Source organism: Lithobates pipiens, unplaced genomic scaffold, assembly GCF_037356315.1.
Source record: "Lithobates pipiens isolate NorthernLeopardFrog02 unplaced genomic scaffold, aLitPip1_a1.2 Scaffold_8, whole genome shotgun sequence".
In the NCBI taxonomy this organism is placed as follows: Eukaryota; Metazoa; Chordata; class Amphibia; order Anura; family Ranidae; genus Lithobates; species Lithobates pipiens.
The window spans coordinates 40,227,742-40,247,773 of NW_027507903.1; the positions used below are offsets into that span (position 1 = coordinate 40,227,742).

At 44.0% G+C, this 20,032-nt stretch overlaps 1 protein-coding gene across 1 annotated transcript in view; it reads right to left on the reverse strand.

Moving 5' to 3' along the window:
* Positions 1 to 20,032, reverse strand: part of MFGE8 (milk fat globule EGF and factor V/VIII domain containing) — a 112,058-nt gene that overhangs the window by 65,662 nt on the left and 26,364 nt on the right. The window contains exon 2 of the mRNA XM_077469793.1: positions 6,661 to 6,783. Within this exon, the coding sequence (XP_077325919.1) occupies positions 6,661 to 6,783 (123 nt within the window). The remainder of the gene's footprint in view (positions 1 to 6,660; positions 6,784 to 20,032) is intronic.

The following is a 20,032-nucleotide window of genomic DNA, read 5'->3' on the forward strand; positions in this document are numbered from 1 at the left end:
TTTTCCAATCTTTAATGTGAGCTATAAACTGTACAACCCAGCTGAACAACAAACTGAAATCTTTTAGGTGGAGGGAAGGAAAAATAAAATATAAATAATATGGTTGCATAAGTGTGCACACCCTTACACTAATATTGTTTTGTTGAAGCCCATTTTGATTTTATTACAGCACTCAGTCTTTTTGGGTATGAGTTTATCAGCATGGCACATCTTGACTTAGCAATAGTTGCCCGCTCTGCTTTGCAAAAACACTCCAAATCTGTTAGCCTGGCCATACATTATACAATTTTCTTGTACAACTTTCCTTTAGATTTACCAAAACCATATAATATGAGGCAGGCCCTTGCACTACATAGTTGAAGGTAAATCTAAAGAACATTGAATAAGAAAATTGTATGATGTATGGCCAGCTTTAGATTGCAAGGTCATCTGGATTCAGGTCTGGGCTTTGGCTGGGCCATTCTAAAACTTGAATCTTCTTCTGGTGAAGCCATTCCTTTGTTGATTTGGATGTATGCTTTGGGTCATTGTCATGCTGAAAGATGAAGTTCCTCTTCATGTTCAGCTTTCTAGCAGAAGCCTGAAGGTTTTGTGCCAATATTAACTGGTCTTTGGAATTGTTCATAATTCCCTCTACCTTGACAAAGGCCCCTTGTTCCAGCAGAAGAAAAACAGCCCCAGAGCATGATGCTGCCACCACCATGCTTCACAGTGGGTATGGTGTTCTTTGTGGTGATGTGCAGTGTTGTTTTTGCGCCAAACATATCTTTTGAAATTATGGCCAAAAAGTTTAACCTTGGTTTCATCAGACCAGAACACATTTTCCCACATGCTTTTGGGAGACTTCAGATGCGTTTTTGCAAAATTTAGCCAGGCTTGGAGGTTTTTCTTCGTAAGAAAAGACTTTCGTCTTGTCACTCTACCCCCTAGTCCAGGCATATGAAGAACATGGGAGATTGTTGTCACATGTACCACACAGCCAGTACTTTCCAGATATTCCTGCAGCTCCTTTGATGTTGCTGTAGGCCTCTTGGCAGTCTCCCTGACCAGTTTTCTTCTCGTCTTTTCATCAATTTTGGAGGGACGTCCAGTTCTTGGTAATGTCCCTGTTGTGCCATATTTTTTCCACTTGATGACGACTGTCTTCATTGTGTTCCATGGTATATCTAATGTCTTGGAATTTCTTTTGTACTCTTCTCCTGACTGATACCTTTTAACAATGAGATCCCTCTGATGCTTTGGAAGCTCTCTGCGGACCATGGCTTTTGCTGTAGGATGCGGCTAAGAAAATGTCAGGAAAGACCTACTAGAACAGCTGAACTTTATTTGGGGTTATTCAGAAGCACTTTAAATGATGACAGGTGTGTACTGACTCCTATTTAACATGAGTTTGAATGTTCTTGCTTAATTCTGAACACAGCTACATCCCCAGTTATAAGTTATAGAGGGGACACACACTTATGCAAACACATTTTATTTTGACTCTCTCCCCCCCCACCAAAAGATTTCAGTTTGTTGTTCAACTGAGTTGTACAGTTTATAGGTCACATTAAAAGTGAAAAAAGTTCTGAATTTATATTTGTCTCATTTTTTTTACATCACAGAAACCTGACATTTTAAAACAGGGGTGTGTAGACTTTTTATATCCACTGTGTATGTATATATTAAAAACAAAAAAACTGCTTAATTCCACTTTGGCAGCCAATACATTTGTCATCCAAGACCAAGTTATACTCTTTACAGTTAGGCCCCTTTCACACTGACGACCCGTTCAGGCCCGCCTGTCAGTTTTTCAGGCGGACCTGAACGGGTGCTCCATAGAGCTCTATGGAGCGTCGGATGTCAGCGGTGACATGTCCGCTGACATCCGACCCGCTCCGATCCGAAAAAGTGTGACTGAGGAAAAAGCTATTTTTCCATCCGTCTGTGGATCGGATCGGATGACGACGGGCACTGCGGTCCGTCGTCATCCGATCTCCCATAGGGGAGAGCGGCGCTGTGACAGGTCCGTCCCTGCGCAGTGTGCAGAGACGGAGCTGTCATCTCCCTGCTCAGCGGGGATCGGCGGAGTGATCCCCGCTGAGCAAACGGACATCCACGGGGCGGATCAGAACTGATCCGCCCCGTGTGAAAGGACCCTTACCCTACAGAAGCAGGTCTTAAAACAGAAAAAAAAAAAAAAAGACAGTTTTAATATTTTATTACACGGGTCCTCAGGTGGGTTATGCCATAATGTACGAATATACCCACCGTACTAGCACATTATGGCTGACTGCGCTGTCACTGGTCCCACACGCTTACATCTTCACCTGGTCTTCCTTCCGGTTTCTGTCTATTCAGCAGTGATGATGTCACTCCTGCACATTATCAGGGGAGTCACATCACCACTGCATAGGATCTGGTGCCATAAATGTACTCTGTGCTGCGCATGCATGACTCAGTGTACATGACAGCTGACAGGCACCGGGCAGCATTTATGACAGTAGAGACTGATTAGAGTTTTTAAGCTGGAATGATCCTCTACATGCCAGCAATTAAAAAAAAAAAAAAAAAAAAAAAAAAAAAAGTTTTATGTCACTTTACTATCCTGAGCTGTTAATAATTTAAAATGTTGAAAAAGAACCTACTTCCCCACCATGCTTTGGTTACAGCACAAACTTCCATATCTAGAGGAGCATAAAAAAAAAAAAAGTGATACAAAAGGAAAAACAAGCAGCACCAACCTAAGTGCAGTAGTACAATAAACGTTTTATTTGGTTGTAGTCAAAATGCACTCACTCTGTATTGGTTAAAAACAGGCACTTCTTAATGATGAAGTCCAGGTGGGCAAGTATAATGGGTGATGTGGCTCCAGAGAAGTTGATCCTGTTGCGCTGTGCAGTCCCGTCTGGCGGCGCCGGTGGCTTCCAGTGTCCCAGGCTGAGGTCGGCAAGGAGCAGCGGAGGATCGTCAGTCTTTAAGGGTCTAGATCGTGTTGTGATAACGCCAATAGCGTGCACGCGTTCGGAGCATTATCATGATCGGACTTCATCATTAAGAAGTGCCTGCTTTTAACCAATACAGAGTGAGTGCATTTTGACTACAACCAAATAAAACGCGTATTGTACTACTGCACTTAGGTTGGCGCTGCTTGTTTTTCCTTTTGTATCTCTTCTCAAGATCTCTTCTGCCTTCAGCATGCTGCCTCCTGCCTTGTGCTAGCAATTTTAAATACATCTAGAGTCATAATAATTGAACATTGACCAATTGCTGTCATTAATAATGTTAATAAGTATCCCATCCGTGGACATTTTTTAATCCCCTCCGTCCCATTATTATTATTGTTTTTTAAACATATCTATGCACCAAGTTGTTGTCTTTAGCGCACCAAAAATTGTTGTCCTAAAAAAAAAAAAAAAAAAAAAAAAAAAAAAAAAAAGTGACAGTGAGCTGAGCTAAAGACAACCTTGTGAACAGCGATTGGTGCTGCCCGAAGAACGGCCCTAGTGTCCTGAAAGATTGTATTGGCCGTTGTCTTTGGTAAGTTTCCATTACTCAACTAATCCAACACAAACACGTGCAGAACAATAATGAATTCAGCTAGCAACCCATGTGGTTTGTGCAACATCTTTCACAATCCAAAAGAATAAGGACCTTCCAAAATGTCAACGTTCAATATTTAGAGCCCGTTCCCAAGACACAGACAAGACAATCTGCCTGACGTCCCATTGTTTCAATGCATGGCATGAGAAAAAAAAAAAAAGGAAGTAGGATAAGATGCATTTTTATGCAGCGCAGTATTATGATGAACTGTGATGCATTAAGTTATGAAATGTCATTTTGTGACGTTTCAGTAAAGTTTAAAAGGGTTGTAAATCCACGTCAATTTTCACCTTAATGCATTGTATGCATTCAGATGAAAAACCTTCTTTACTGCAGCAGCTCCCCCCTTATACTCGTCTGAGCCCCGAAATTTGCACGACGAGAACGAGCACACCAGCTCTGGTCGGCGTCTCGTGTCCTGATTGGATAGACTGATAACAGCGCAGCCATTGGCTCCTGCTGCTGTCAATAAAATCCAATGATGCGGGCGCCGGGAAGGGGGGCCGAGTCAGAAATTTATGTCTATGGATGCAAATGCTGAACACGGAAGCACGCCCGCAAGCTAACACCCTCGGGAGAGAGCTTCTCCAAAGGGGTTATCTGATGTGGGGAGGAGCCGCGAGAGCCACCGGGGGACCCTCAGAAATGGATGTTCGGGGCCACGCTGTGCAAAACGAGCTGCACAGTGGAGGCAAGTATGACTTGCTTGTTATTGAAAAAATACGATCCTTTAAAATCACTTTAACCTCTTGGCGCCAACAGCATGCAAATTTCACTGCTTGCGATCGGTAACTTCCCGATCATGTGACCGCTGTGGCAGCCAATCAAGACTGTCACATGATCATAAACCCCACCTCCCGGCATCTTTAAACTCCTTAAAGGGCCTGAAGGGTTAAAAGAAAGTGAACAGAGTCACATATTGTAATAACACCTCATATTGCGCATTTACAGCGCACACCAGCAGGCGCGTGTTATATAAAGCATAACGTGCACCCGCGGGTGTGAATGTGCCCTTACTGTCAGATCAACAACAGATGGTTACGTTACAGTTCCAATAAACCCAAAAGCAAACATTTATATTACCAGTTCACCAATTCTTAGATAAGATGGCTTCATTCGTCCTAGCCTCTCTTATTTTCACGTATTTGTAATGTTTGGGTTACATTTTTTCTAAATCTGCTAGTGCATCTAAAAAAAAAAAAAAAAAAAAAAAAAACACTCCCCTCCCCCTAGACTGTCAATTCTGCTGTCCAAAAGGTTCCCCCTGTGTTTCTTCATCCAGAGTGGGGACACTAATACAGGAGGTGTGTTGCTGAGCAGATTACCAAAAGAAAAAATCGGAGAAAACTCAATAAAAATATTAAAACCGAAAAAGTATATTAAAACATGTTTTTTTTCTGAACTGATATTTATATCAGATGATATCCAAAATAAAAGCAACTCATTGTTTATTGTTTAACATCATCAGAGTCCTATCCAGGACATCCTATTGGCCTTGTTACCAGTGATGAGCGATACAAAGTGATGAGTCAGTGCGGAGCGCTCTGCAGTATCCAGGACGGTTCTCTAGATTTCAGGAAAAGGCGGCCCGGACTACTCATTCCAGTGAGCTGACTATACAGCACATGTCATCCAGAATAAAGCAACTCATTTCGGATTATAAAATAAAATTTGGATTGTCTGAAGAACGTTTGCTTATTTAAAAAGCAGAGCTTCACCCTATCCAAACACCCATGGGCCCCACTGGTAGCTAAAACCTCTCCGTCTTTATTCTTTGCACATCGTTTTTTTACTTAATTTTTTCATAAAAGTAGCTATTTTTGTTTAAAATTCCAGCATTTCCGGCCTCCTCGCCGCAGTGAAGTATATCATCTCTGGTCTCCCTATCAGTCATCAATCAATTGGGCGGCACAGTGGTGTAGTGGGTAGCACTCTCATCTAGCAGTAAAAAGGGTTGCTGGTTTGAATCCCAACCACGATACTACCTGCCTGGAGTTTGCATGTTCTCCCTGTGCCTGCGTGGGTTTCCTCCGGGTACTCCGGCCTCCCCCCACACTCCAAAGACATGCAGGTAGGTTAATTGGCTTCTGTCCCAAATTGGCCCTAGTATATGAATGGGGACCTTGGATTGTGGGCTCCTTGAGGGTAGGGACCAATGTGAGTTGCCAATGTACAGGGATAGGGACAATTGTAGACACTCAGGTTGAACTGGATGGACTGGTGTCTTTATTCAACCTTACTAACTATGTAATCCCAGGAGTCAACGGGCATCCTCCACTTCTGGCATTTTGTTATTTCAAAACTGGAAATGACCTGATGCCAGGCGGAGTTAGGTGCCATTTTTGAAAAATGGACTCGCTGTTGTGCTTATAGGCTTATACAGGATACCAGGCGGCGAAGGAAGCAGTGGTACTTGCCTCTGCTCCTTCCGGGCCCTTCGCTATAACAGGGTGGGAACGTCCGCCACCGCCTACATTGGCAATCTGTTGACAACACACTGCGCTGAGAACTGCATCTACTGGGTTTGTGTGAGATCCCGGAGGCACATGCTGGGTAAACCAGCTGTACTAAATCCCAAAACGCACTGGTGATGGCTTCAGATGGTCAGACTGAACATGACTGCTGCCAGAATTTCATTAGGACATAGTAACCAAGTCCTAGACATTTAAAAAGTAAAGACTTTGGGGTTGATTTACTAAAGGCAAATCCACTTTGCACTACAAGTGCAATGCAAGTGCACTTGGAGATGCAGTCACTGTAGATCTGAGGGGGAAGATCTGAAATGAGGGGAAGCTCTGCCGATTTTATCATCCAATCATGTTCAAACAAAAATGACGCTTTTTATTTTCTTTGCATGTCACCATCAGATCTACAGCGACTTTACTTCCATTTGCAGTGCACTCGTAGTGCAAAGTGGATTTGCCTTTAGTAAATAAATCCCTTTATCTACTATATTGACAATATCCATATAAAAAAAAAAACCCCACACACATTTTGTAAGGATCGAAGGGATGTTTTTATCATATTTTTGAGTAGCAGACTGCAGCTCATCTTGAATCTCCAGCTTCATGCGCTCACCTTTCTCTGTCACGTTGCAGTATGTGCCGGTGAATCCATCATTACAGATGCAGAAGGGTTCCTTATTTGTACTCATGACGCAGGTTCCTCCATTATGACAGATGTTCCGCTCACAGGTCTCACCTTCAAAAAGAAACAGAAAACATTATAAGCCAAAGGATAAGATTTGCCAATATGACTAAACAAAGGGTTGTCCTTACTCGGTCATGTCTGCAACAACTAAAATAATGCATTTGGGTGTCAAAACTATAAATGCAATTTATACACTGGGGGGAGAACGTCTGGGGGAATCTAGGATGGAAAAGGACCTGGGGGTCCTAGTAGATGATAGGCTAAGCAATGGCATGCAATGCCAAGCTGCTGCTAACAAAGCAAACAGAATATTGGCATCCATTAAAAAGGGATCAACTCTAAAGATAAAACAATAATTCTCCCTCTCTACAAGACTCTGGTCCAGCCGCACCTGGAGTATGCTGTCCAGTTCTGGGCACCAGTCCTCAGGAAGGATGTACTGAAAATGGAGCGAGTACAGAGAAGGACAACAAAGCTAATAAAAGGGTCTGGAGGATATTACCGTATTTTTCGGACTATAAGGCGCACGTAAAAGCCTAAATTTTCTCACAAAATCGACCGTGCGCCTTATAATCCGGTGCGCCTTATATATGACCTGTTGACATCGCTGGAGTTCTTTGGTTAATGCACCCGGAATGATGGCAAGCACCGAATTCGTTTTCTTCACTTGGGCTTTAACAGTATCTGTCAGATGGGCGCGCATGGAGTCACAGATCAATAGGGATGGAGATTCGTGGAAAAAGCCACCCGGTCTCTTACCGTAAACTGACGTACCGTAAACCTCTCTCAGGTTGTTCTACTGCGTGACTGATAGCGATGAGTTTGAAATCCGCTTCGTAAGCATGTCTCTTAACAGGAGCCATTTTTGGGGCAGCGGGTATACCGTAGAAAATGAACGAATGAATGCGCACACCTCCTGACTAAGATGGCCGTAATGCTCACGAAGCTGCACTGCTTGGATTGGGCATTACGGCCATCTTAGTCAGGAGGTGTGCGCATTCATTCGTTCATTTTCTACGGTATACCCGCTGCCCCAAAAATGGCTCCTGTTAAGAGACATGCTTACGAAGCGGATTTCAAACTGAAGGCTATCAGTCATGCAGTAGAGCATGGAAATAGAGTAGCTGCGAGAGAATTCAACATTAATGAATCAATGGTACGGAAGTGGAGGAAGCAAGAAGATACCCTGCGCCAGGTAAAGAAGACCAAACTGAGTTTCCGAGGAAACAAAGCAAGATGGCCACAGTTGGAGGACAAAATTGAACAGTGGGTTATTGAACAGAGAACCGCAGGTAGAAGTGTCTCTACTGTCTCTATTCGACTCAAAGCAACAGCGATCGCACGCGACATGGAGATCAACGACTTTCGAGGAGGTCCCTCTTGGTGCTTCCATTTCATGAAAAGGCGGAATCTCTCTATCCGCACAAGAACCACTATGTCACAGCAACTGCCAAAGGATTACGAAGAAAAGCTGGCCATTTTCCATACCTACTGCAAGAACAAGATCAATGAACAGAAAATCCGACCAGAGCACATCACCAACATGGACGAGGTCCCCCTTACCTTTGATATCCCTGTAAACCGTACTGTCGAGAGAACAGGGACCAGTACGGTATCTATACGCACTACAGGAAACGAGAAGTCATCCTTCACTGTAGTTCTCGGTTGCCAGGCTAATGGCCAGAAACTACCACCCATGGTAATTTTCAAGAGGAAGACTCTGCCAAAAGAAAAGTTTCCGGTTGGCATCATCATCAAGGCTAACCCGAAGGGCTGGATGGACGAGGAGAAGATGAGTGAGTGGCTGAGAGAGGTTTACGTCAAGAGACCGGGTGGCTTTTTCCACGAATCTCCATCCCTATTGGTCTGTGACTCCATGCGCGCCCATCTGACAGATACTGTCAAAGCCCAAGTGAAGAAAACTAATTCGGTGCTTGCCATCATTCCGGGTGGATTAACCAAAGAACTGCAGCCACTAGATATAGGTGTCAACAGGTCATTTAAAGTTAAATTGCGAGCTGCGTGGGAGCATTGGATGACAGAAGGCGAACACACATTCACCAACACAGGGAGGCAACGCCGGGCGAGTTACGCCACTATCTGCCAGTGGATTGTGGATGCCTGGGCGAAGGTATCAGTCACCAGTGTAATCCGAGCTTTCAAGAAGTCCGGAATTATCACTGAACAGCTAAGTACCGGTACCGATGACAGCAACGAGACTGACTCGGATACTGATGAGAATGATGAGAGGGATACGGGCGTGCTTGATGCCGAAATTGCCCAATTGTTAAACTCAGACACTGAAGATGAAGAATTTGATGGATTTGCGGGAGAAGAATAAAGTGAAAAAGTGAGTGTCTGGTTTTGTACGGTATTCACCGGTAACTGAACAGTGTTAAGAGTTATTGAAGAATAAAGTGAAAAAGTGAGTGTCTGGTTTTGTACGGTATTCACCGGTAACTGAACAGTGTTAAGAGTTATTGAAGAATAAAGTGAAAAAGTGAGTGTCTGGTTTTGTATTTAATTGAACAGTGTTAAGAGTTATTGTTATAGACCATTTTATGGTTATTGCTAAAGAGTTGAATAAAATTTGACTTACAGTACCGCATCCGAGTTGTGTTTCATTAAATGCGCCTTATAATCCAGTGCGCCTTATAGTCCGATGCGCCTTATATATGGAAATATCCATTATATCAGCCGGTCGTTGCTAGTGCGCCTTATAATCCGGTGCGCCTTATCGTCCGAAAAATACGGTAGTTATGAGGAAAGGTTGCGAGCACTGAACTTATTCTCTCTGGAGAAGAGACGCTTGAGAGGGGATATGTTTTCAAATATACAAATACCGTACTGGTGACCCCACAATAGGGATAAAACTTTTTTGCGCAAGGGAGTTTAACAAAACTCGTGTCCATTCATTACAATTAGAAGAAAAGAGGTTTAACCTTAAACTACGTAGAGGGTTATTTACTGTAAGAGCGGCATGGATGTGGAATTCCCTTCCACAGGTGGTGGTTTCAGCGGGGGCATCCATACTTTCAAGTTACATAAGCACCTGAACGACCGCAACATACAGGGATATACAATGTAATACTGACATATAATCACACACATAGGCTGGACTTGATGGACTTGTGTCTTTTTTCGACCTCACCTACTATGTAACTGCAACTAAAACCTTCAATTACTTTTGAACAGGAACCACATAGAAAACCTACTATCATAATATTAGCTGGTCCATATTCTACTTTCCATACAATTCATTATTACAGGAGCTGGAATCGCTCTGCAGGGACCCGCAGCTGCTGTGCACAGACACCCATTGAGATGCATTAGAAGCAGCAGTGGTACACGGTTATGTGCTAGAGCCTCGAAACACATGCTTAGATTTTTCAGACAACCGTTCATCCGTTTTTTGTTGCAGGCTAGTCTGTCGAAAGTGAAAAGGTTACTCACCATACGAAAATTCTCCTACGACAGAATACAACTTGAGAAGTGATGTAACGTGTTGAATAGTTTTGTATGTTTTCTTTGTTTCTGAGCATGCGTAGTCTTGCTCTTACCTTTTTTTTCGTACAAAAAACGTACTACTTAAAGCGGAGGTCCACCCTAAAATGGACCTCCGCTCATCGGAATCCCCCCCCCCTCCGGCGCCACAATCGGCACCTTTCAGGGGGGAGGGGGGTGCAGTTACCTGGATAATCCAGGTAACTGCACCCACTTCCGGGCTAGCTCTCTGCGGAAAGGGGCGTACGTTACGCCCCTTTCCGCAAGCGCCCGCCCCCTTCAGCAAGTGCCCCGCTGCCTGCTGGGAAACACACAGCTCCCAGAGGCAGCGGGGACCGTCCGGATTGCGCCGCGCGGCTCGCGCATGCGCAGTAGGGAACCGGGAAATGAAGCCGAAAGGCTCCATTTCCTGATTCCCATACCCAAGATGGCGGCGGCACGAGCGAGCGATCGGCTTCGGGTGCCGACATCGCGGGCGCGCTGGACAGGTAAGTGTCACTATTTAAAAGTCAGCAGCTGCAGTATTTGTAGCTGCTGGCTTTTTAAAAAAAAAAAAAAAAAAAACGCGGAGTCCCGGTGGACTCCCGCTTTAAATGGAAAAAAAAAAAAAAAAAAAAACGGACGTTGAGTTGACGTACAACAAAAATTTTAGTCTGCACATCCAGCTTTTGTCGGATGAAAAACCTGAATTGGCTGTCAAAGCACCGTACTAACAATCCGAAAATCTGCAGATCATTCGTCTGACAAAATTTGACTTCTGATTTTCGTATCCTGTGTATGGGTCTTAAGGGTTTGTGTAATGCACACGCATGGATGTAAGCTCCAAATGTATATAGCAGGGATTACAATTAGTGGATCTCCAGCTGTTGCAGAACTACAAGTCCCATGACATAGCAAGACTCCGAGAGCCACAAGCATGACACCCAGAGACATGATGGGACTTGTGGTTTTGCAATAGCTGGAGGTCCGTTAATTGCATATCCCTGGTATATAGCATTGGTCTGAATCCTATGTCCATGTGAGTGCTTTACATAACCCCATACAGCCACATCTTCTATATCAATAGGCAGCTGTACACTGCAGCTGCGGGTCCCAGGAGAGGGGTTACACACTACACTACACTAGGTCCCTCTAAGGCTGTGTGCAGGAAGCCCTAAAACTAAGCTCCAGGTATGATTTTTAGTGGATAGTTACATTGGTCCAAGTGGGTTTCCATCTGCATAGTAACCTCAGGGGGTTGCTCGCTCAGCACCACCACTATTCAAAGAATGCTTTGTATTCATTTCCAGTGAATACAAGGCATTCTCTGATTGGACGAGATGGAGATCCTGACTTCACCTTATCCACCTCGTCCAAAGAACGTCTTTTATTTAAAAAAAAATCAAGGCGATATGTGACTGGCGGTGGAGCCCCGTGGATAACGTGCAGAAAGAAACCCATTTGGCACCCAAAAGATCGCTCCCATCACTGTAGGAGTTCCGACTACTACAGCAATTTGCAGCTTCCACTCTTTGCTCAGAGATATGCATAAACACACATACACACTGTGCCACGCTGGACCAATGTAACCATGCAATAAAAATCATAGCCGGAGTTCAGCTTTAGGTTTGCATTTTGGTTAGTTTATATCAGTTACAAGGCGCTGTAGTTTAAAGAGCTGAACATGAAATTCACAGTCCATAATGGCGATAAAATGATGGACAGCAACGCCAACACATTGGAAAAATCTGTCATTTACTTGTCATAGTACATTTATTCAATGCAGTACATTCGTGCATCCCAGCATTGTGGAAGTCCTCTTCTCCACCATCCATTTACCAATGGCTCTGTCGCTCTGAAGATATTAAATTAATGGAACATCTAATTAGCTCCCTCGAAGGGTCAGACTCCACCGCTTGAATGTACTACAGGATAGACTTCCTTCCCATTGCACACAAACTAACCAACGCCTCCATTTACCTACATCTTTCACACATCTGAAAGAAATAGTTTACTTTTACCAAAACTGGCTATGCAGGTAATGGTAGATACAAACAAACTGCAGCTTTCACTAAAGTTGGATGATGCCCTTGCTTTAGGTGTAGGCCATTTACGTACCCCCCGCCCCAAAGCCTGGCCAAACAACTCCCAGGAAGGATAGGATGTTGCAAAGAGACTCCCAGCCATTACTGCTCACCCGCACCACCACAGGAGGGAGCTCTCAAATCCCTGCACAGGTGTGGTCCACCATCTCCTCTATAACAGCATGGCTGAGCTCAGATCTGCCATCAAGATAGGGGCGAGAAAGCGCATGTGAGGGTATTTGAATCAGTTGGGAGTGTCTTCGTAACCTCCGATCAGATAATGCTAGATGCACACAATTTTATTTTTTCGTTCAATACAGAGTGTTGAACGAAAAAAAAAAATGGAAGAGCTTGAGAGGAGGCCTGGCCATGCCCCTTCCACGGGAGCCTGACATTTGGCCGGCTTCTGTCAGACAGGCTGCCATACACACAGGCCAAATGTGGGCCAGTTTAACAGAAACCGGCTGACATTCGGCCCGTGTGTATGAGGCTCAAGACAGAGGGATGCCATCTCTGGGAGGTTTCCAGCTGGCCTTTGGGGGGTACGCATATAGCCTTCACCCACAGCAAGGGCATTATTCAACTTTGGTCAAAGCTGCACATTTTTTTTCCTACAGGTGCCCCTTACCTGCATAAACAGGTAAACCAATCCCTTAACACTCTTCCTTTCCTTTGCTCTTTGCCACCCAAACCTAATCACCTCCTCCCACCTCTCTCCGTCCCTTTCCCTCCCTTTTCCCTTTCTCCATGTGGCATGCCCTCCTTTTCCTACTCAAACAGCTATGGACATTAGCCCACTATGAAAGTGACATTACCTGCTGAGACACAGATTAATATTGAATAAGGAAATGTTCCCTGTATATTTTGGCTATGGGTGAGCGCCAGCGGGTTGAATAACCTGTTCCTTTATCCATCAGACAAGTCAAAAGGGAGAATCCTACAGTGCTCAGAGTTCGGGTATTTACAGATCAGGCTCTCCTAATACCAGACAAATACATCACCCATTTGTACAGGCTCCCCCCCTTTCGTTGAGATTATTTTATTAAAAAACTACTGGTAGAAGTCCTGTTGGAAGATAGCGCAATGTCCTTTCTATAAGCTGAACTACTTATCACCTAACAAGAAAGAAAAAAAAAAAAAAAAAGGAGATGGCTTCATGGTTCTGGAACAATTAAAGGCCAAGCTCACCTGTTGGAATGTGTTATATGTTCCACTCATATTTAGGGTGTTCCGGCTCCTTCTACCAGTTCCCCCAACCTCCCCCTCTCCCTGACAGCGGATGGGGGATCTTCTCTCTGCACTCACTATCACAATTTAACTAGTTCCCACTATAGTCAAATGACGGCTGGGTGGGACATTCATCCTTAGACCCCTTTCCCACTGCCAGCGTTTTTCAGGCGCTATAGCGCCTGTATAGCACCTGAAAAATGCAGCTCCATTCACTCCAGTGTGAAAACCCGAGGGCTTTCACACTGGAGCGGTGCGCTGCCAGGGCGTCACAAAAATTTCCCGCCAGCAGCTTCTTTGGAGCAGTGCACTAACCTTTCCTCCACCGCTGCTCCCCACTGAAATCAAAGGGGCAGCTCTGCGATACCGGTGGTGTTTTGCGGGCGGATTGAGCCCCTTTTCAGCCACTAGTGGGGGTTAAAACCGCCCCGCTAGCAGCCGAATAGCGCCACTTTACCGCTGACGCCCCCCCAAATGTGAAAGGGCTCTTATAATATACAGTAAAACCTTGGATTGAGAGCAATTCGGTTTGAAAGCGTTTTGCAAGACAAGCAAAATTGTTAAATACATTTTGACTTGATATACAAGCGATGTCTTAATATACAAGTAGTGTCATGTCACAACTGAGAATAAAAGAGAAGAGAGGAACTTTTAAGTGTAGTAATATGGTTACATACCAACTCACATGATTGATGAATAAAAGAGGCACATCTAAGTATGCAGGCATCCGGGGTAAATCTGTCCACATAGACCGTCCTCTGCACTGCCATCGACATCACCCCTTCCATGCTGCACTCCATGAGCGCTTCAAACCTGATTTTCAGATTGCTCTACTGCGGGGTAGTCTTCATGCTCACGATGGCAGACTGATGGTGGCGAGAGCCGGCGAGGTAGAGGATGGTCTATGTGGACAGCTTTACCCCGGATGCCGGCATACTTAGATGTGCCTCTTTTAATCATCAACCATGTGAGTTGCTAAATGTTGTACCTTCATTAAATGTAACCATATTGCTACACTTAGAGGCGCCTCTCTTCTCTTTTATACTCTGGAGCTCCTGCTGGATTTTGCTTCTAATCCCCTTGTGGAGGCTTTCATTTGTGGATGGACATTTTATGTTGCTATAATCTTTTTATATGGACTATAAACTGAAAGACTTATGAATAAATGGTTGTGGAACGAATCATTTGGGTTTCCATTATTTCTGATGGGAAAATATGCTTTGATATACAAGTGCTTTGGATTACAAGTATGTTTCTGGAACAAATTATGCTGGCAATTCAGAGTTTTACTGTACACAGATTTGGGTCATTTTCAAAGAAATGTAGTAGAATACAGTCGAATTCATTAAAAAACACGATTTACTAAAATTTACGAAGAAAAACATGTTTGTTTGTTGTTTTTTCAACATTTCCAGTCTTTTTTTGTTTATTTAGCAAAAATTTAAAATGCAGTGGTGTTGTATGACCACACAATTTTTAGTTAGGCTGGTTTCGCACTTCCCAGACATCACATGCGATTCACACCCACGTTGTTGTGCACATCACATGGGATGTCTGTGCAATGCAAATTCAGCCACACAGTTTGTATTGCTGAAAACGAGCTGCACAGTGGAGGAAAGTATGACGTTTTTTTTTTTATTTATTTTTTTATTTAAAATAACAAAGGCTTACAATCACTTTAAAATAACAGCTTTTATTCCTGTTGTCCTAGGCACCCCTGAGTGTCGTTAAGGTCAATACCCTTCCCACATGACATAACAAAGACGTCAACATTGTTTTGGCAATGGATTCTACAGTCACTTCTTCTACATGATTGGGATTCCATCAGTGGAGACCCCCTTGGCTGCCATCAGCTGTGACAGTAATCGATAAGACAGCTGGGAAGAAATGGGATTTCTGGTGGACCAATGAAAGACAAGATACTGTATATATCATAACATTTTAGCAAGTCAGAAACAAGGAAAATGGAATTACTGGTTTTGGGTGGGACAAGCCTTGAATAATACATTAGTAAAATAAAGTAGATCATGTAAAATTTACAAAAAGGTCAAATGATCTAAAGCTAGGCATATACAGTAATTTCTATGACTTACTGTATTTAAATTGGACCCATCATAATTACCATACTACCAAATCTTTCTTAGAAGACCAAAATACCTATACAGAATCCGAACAGCAGTCTTGTCATGTTCATAAACTATTTTTGTGGCAAAAATGCATTAAAGCTGAACTCTTGACACAAAATAAAATTAAAAAAAATAAAATAAATGAAATATTATTATTATACACGATTTATATAGCGCCAACAGTTTACGCAGCGCTTTACAATGTATAGGGGGGACACCAATTACAGAACAATACAAAAGGTACAGGAGGGCCCGGCTCATAGAGCTTACAATCTAAAAAGGGAGGGGGGGGGGGGGGGTTGTACAAAAGGTAAACAATATAAATCCGCTTTGTGTGCACCATATACCCAGATATCACCTTGTGAAATATGCAGAGACATAATCATTAAAGAGGCTCAAGGTTGTTACCTTCATGCATTCTATGCAGCGCCCCCCCCCCCCCCACTAATACTTACCTGAGCCCCATCCCGATCTGCACGAGAGCCTCGGCTCTCCAGGGACTCTCCCTTATCATTGGCTGAGGCAACAGTGGACGCCACTGTCAATCAAGGCCAGTGAGCCAATGAGGAGACAGGGGGCGGGCCGAGGCGCGGCTGTGTGTAAATAGACACACAGAGCAGTGGCTCGGGAGCGAGACGGTTTTCAGTATCCCCACAAGCCGCTTGCTCTAGGGGCACTCGGCAGGAGGGAGGAGCACCAAGACAGGAGCACCAAGACAGGAGCACCAAGACAGGAGCACCAAGACAGGAACACCAAGACAGGAGCACCAAGACAGGAGCACCAAGACAGGAGCACCAAGACAGGAACACCAAGACAGGAGCACCAAGACAGGAGCACCAAGACAGGAGCACCAAGACAGGAGCACCAAGACAGGAGCACCAAGACAGGAGCACCAAGACAGGAGCACCAAGACAGGAGCACCAAGACAGGAGCACCAAGACAGGAACACCAAGACAGGAACACCAAGACAGGAACACCAAGACAGGAACACCAAGACAGGAGCACCAGGTGAAAAATGAAGGAAAAAAGCCTTAAAAAAAGAAGATCAAAAGCAACCACCATATCTAAGGAATGTTGAGCTGAAAATATTTAAAAAAAATGGATTTAAAGTGGTAGTAAACTTTTTTTTGTTTAAAGTATTTTTACCTACAGGTAAGACTATAATAAAAGCTTGCATGTAGGTAAAATGAAAATCTCATAGATGTGCACCATTTAGGAGATAGCCAAGCAAGCATCAGCCGGTGAGGTCACCAGTGCATGCGCTATGAAGGAACGGCAAACTTGTGCTCATGCTGCATGGCGAGGCCGGGATGTCATTGCGGCTCCACCAGTCAGAAGGCCGGAGTCTGCGAACCCGGAAGGAAGACTAGGTGAAGATGGAAGCCTCAGAGCACACACTGCTGGGGGGCTTCTTTTTAGGGCAAGTCTTTCATAATGTGCTAGTATGCAATGCATATGATATTGCCTTGCAGGGTGAAAATGATATATAATAGAGCTGCACAATTCTGGCTAAAAGGAGAATCACAATTTTTTTTTACTTAGATCACAATTCTCTCTCCATTCTCGGGTGTAACATCATCGTTCACATTAAAACAAAAATAAAAAAATGGGCTAACTTTAGGTTTGTTTTTTTTTCATTGAAGTGTATCTTTTCCCAAAAAATTGCGTTTGAAAGACTGCTGGGCAAATACAGTGTGACATAAAATATTGCAGCAATTGACATATTATTCCATAGGGTCTCTGCTAAAATATATATATATATATATAAATGTTTGGGGGTTCCAAGTTATTTTCTAGCAAAAAATATTGATTTTAACTCAAGAAACAAGTGTCAGAAAAAGATTTAGAAAAACTTGTCAGACTGCCTGGATTTTTTTTTTCCCCCCCACACAGAAATGTATCCCTTTGATCTAAGAAGGAAGAGTTAGTTACAATGTTTCATTTTAAAAACTTGGCAGATTGCCCGGATGTTTTCTTTTGACAGCTGAGTGACCAGATGAGTCTCTCCACTTGTTATATGAAAGAATCTGTAAACTCTGCAATAGACATTGTCAGGAGGGTTGAATCCAGATCATGATTAATTATGCAGCTCTAAATATATATTCACTTTAAAACTACTTTAAAACAAGTTTCTAAAGCTAGGACATTTTTTGCCTTGAAGCAGAACACCACCCTAAAAAAAGGGAAGTTTTTCTCTAATGCCTCCTTCTCCCTCCTCTCCCACTTTTGTAGGTTTAATTTTTTTTTTTTTTTGTGGAGGGGTAAGCAGGTAGCCGCTCCCACTTTAAAGCGGGAGTTCCGCCGTTTTTTTTTTTTTTTTTAAAGTCAGCGGCTACAAATACTGCAGCTGCTGACTTTTAAAATAAGGACACTTACCCGCCCAGCGCGCCCACGATGTCGGCACCCGAAGCCTATCTCTCGATCGTCTCTCGGGTGCTGCCGCCGCCATCTTGGGTATGGGAATCAGGAAGTGGAGCCTTGCGGCTTCACTTCCCGGTTCCCTACTGCGCATGCGCGAGTCGCGCTGCGCAATAAGAATGGTCCCCGCTGTCTCTGGGATCAGTGGACAGAGGGGGACCCGCAGGAAGTGGCGTAAATATCCGCAGATACTGTACAGGTATCTGCACCCCTCTCCCCCCTGAAAAGGTGCCAATTGTGGCGCCGGAGGGGGGGAGGGTTCCAATGAGCGGAAGTTCCACTTTAGGGTGGAGCTCTTCTTTAACTCTGACCGCCTAAGGTCAGTGATGGCGAACCTTGGCACCCAAGATGTTTTTGAACTGCACGAGCATCATGGAAAATGTAGTTCTAAAACATCTGGGGTGCCAAGGTTCGCCATCACTGATCTAGGTGATCAAAACGGGGAAGTTCTCCCATCTCCCCTTCCTATCCACAACCTTCTGGGACATCTAATTTCACAAATGGCTGTGGGTTCATTCACATAGAGCAGTGCAGCCAGCTTCCCTTAGTAAATATGGCAGCACTAGGGACCCAAAGACCAACAGAGAGGCAGCAGAGGAAGCCAATGCCTCCTGCTGTCAATCAAATCATGTGAGCGGGGGATGGGAGCAGCAGCACCATTTGTGTATATAGACACACGCCGAGCCTGGCTTAGAATCAAGATCAACAAGTACGTTGTGCTTAAATGAAATAAAAAGTAAATAAATAATATAAACAAGTGAGTCCAAGGAGTCATAAACGTGACACAATAGTGAAGGTTTGAATGCTGTGGAGATCTTGTGTGATCTTGTGTCACCACCACCAAAAAGTGTTGACCACCTATTACGAGGGGTTAACATAGGCTTGTATGTCTGGAAAAACACCACGTCTAAGGAAGTCCGCTCAACAGAAACTTCAAGCCACCACCGGGGAAAACATCAGGTTTCTTTTACTCCAATCATGACATCAGGTCATATACCCCAAATGAGAGACAAACGCCACAATAGCGTAAAAAAAAAACTTTCTTGCCAGAATTTAATGAAGGTAATGCACTTACATGAAAAGACGATTAACACAGCATGTACTGGACACAGTGGTTTCAGAAGTAGAGTCTCCAAATGTGATGAAAGGAAATGATGCAATCCCATTACCTTCATCAAATTCTGGTAAAAAAAAGGTTTTACGCTATTGTGGCGTTTGTCTCTCATTTGGGGTATATGACCTGATGTTTTCCCCGGTGGTGGCTTGAAGTTTCTGTTGAGCGGACCTCTTTACAGACGTGGTGTTTTTCCAGACATACAAGCCAATGTTAACCCCCCTGTAATAGGTGGTCAATGCTTTTTGGGGGGTGGTGACGCAAGATCTCCACAGCATTCAAATCTTCACTATTGTGCCACGTTTGTGACTCTTGGACCCCTCACCCCAAAGCACCTGCCCCAATGTTGATGAGGACAAGGGCCGACAGCCCTGGCCATTGATTGTTGGGGTCAGTGGGCGGGGGGCTTTTAACAAGGTTTTTTTTTGGCGTGGGGGTTTCCCTTAAAATCCATACTGGGGGGGGGGGGGGGGGGTGTCGGATCCCTGCTTAGCTGCTTATTTAAGTCAGATGCATGTCGCAGGGCAAAAGTCGGATCCAAAGTCGTGTTGTACCATTGTCAAAGGGGCCTTGCTCTGTCATTTCAAGCAAGTTACTCCCTGTACACAACAAGGGATATACTGTATAGAACCAATGAAGCCTTCTGTACACAACACAGTGACAGGCTTTCTCGATTAGCATCTGGGGCAGCATTTCCAACCACTACCAGCAAAACATTGTATGATTTATCTTAGATGATCATCACAGAATATCAGCCAAACCACAGGGACAGCGTTCTGGTCGGGAGTTAACAACTAATCCACTTTTGTGCTTTTGTCATCATTTTTATTGTGGAATGTTAAATCGTA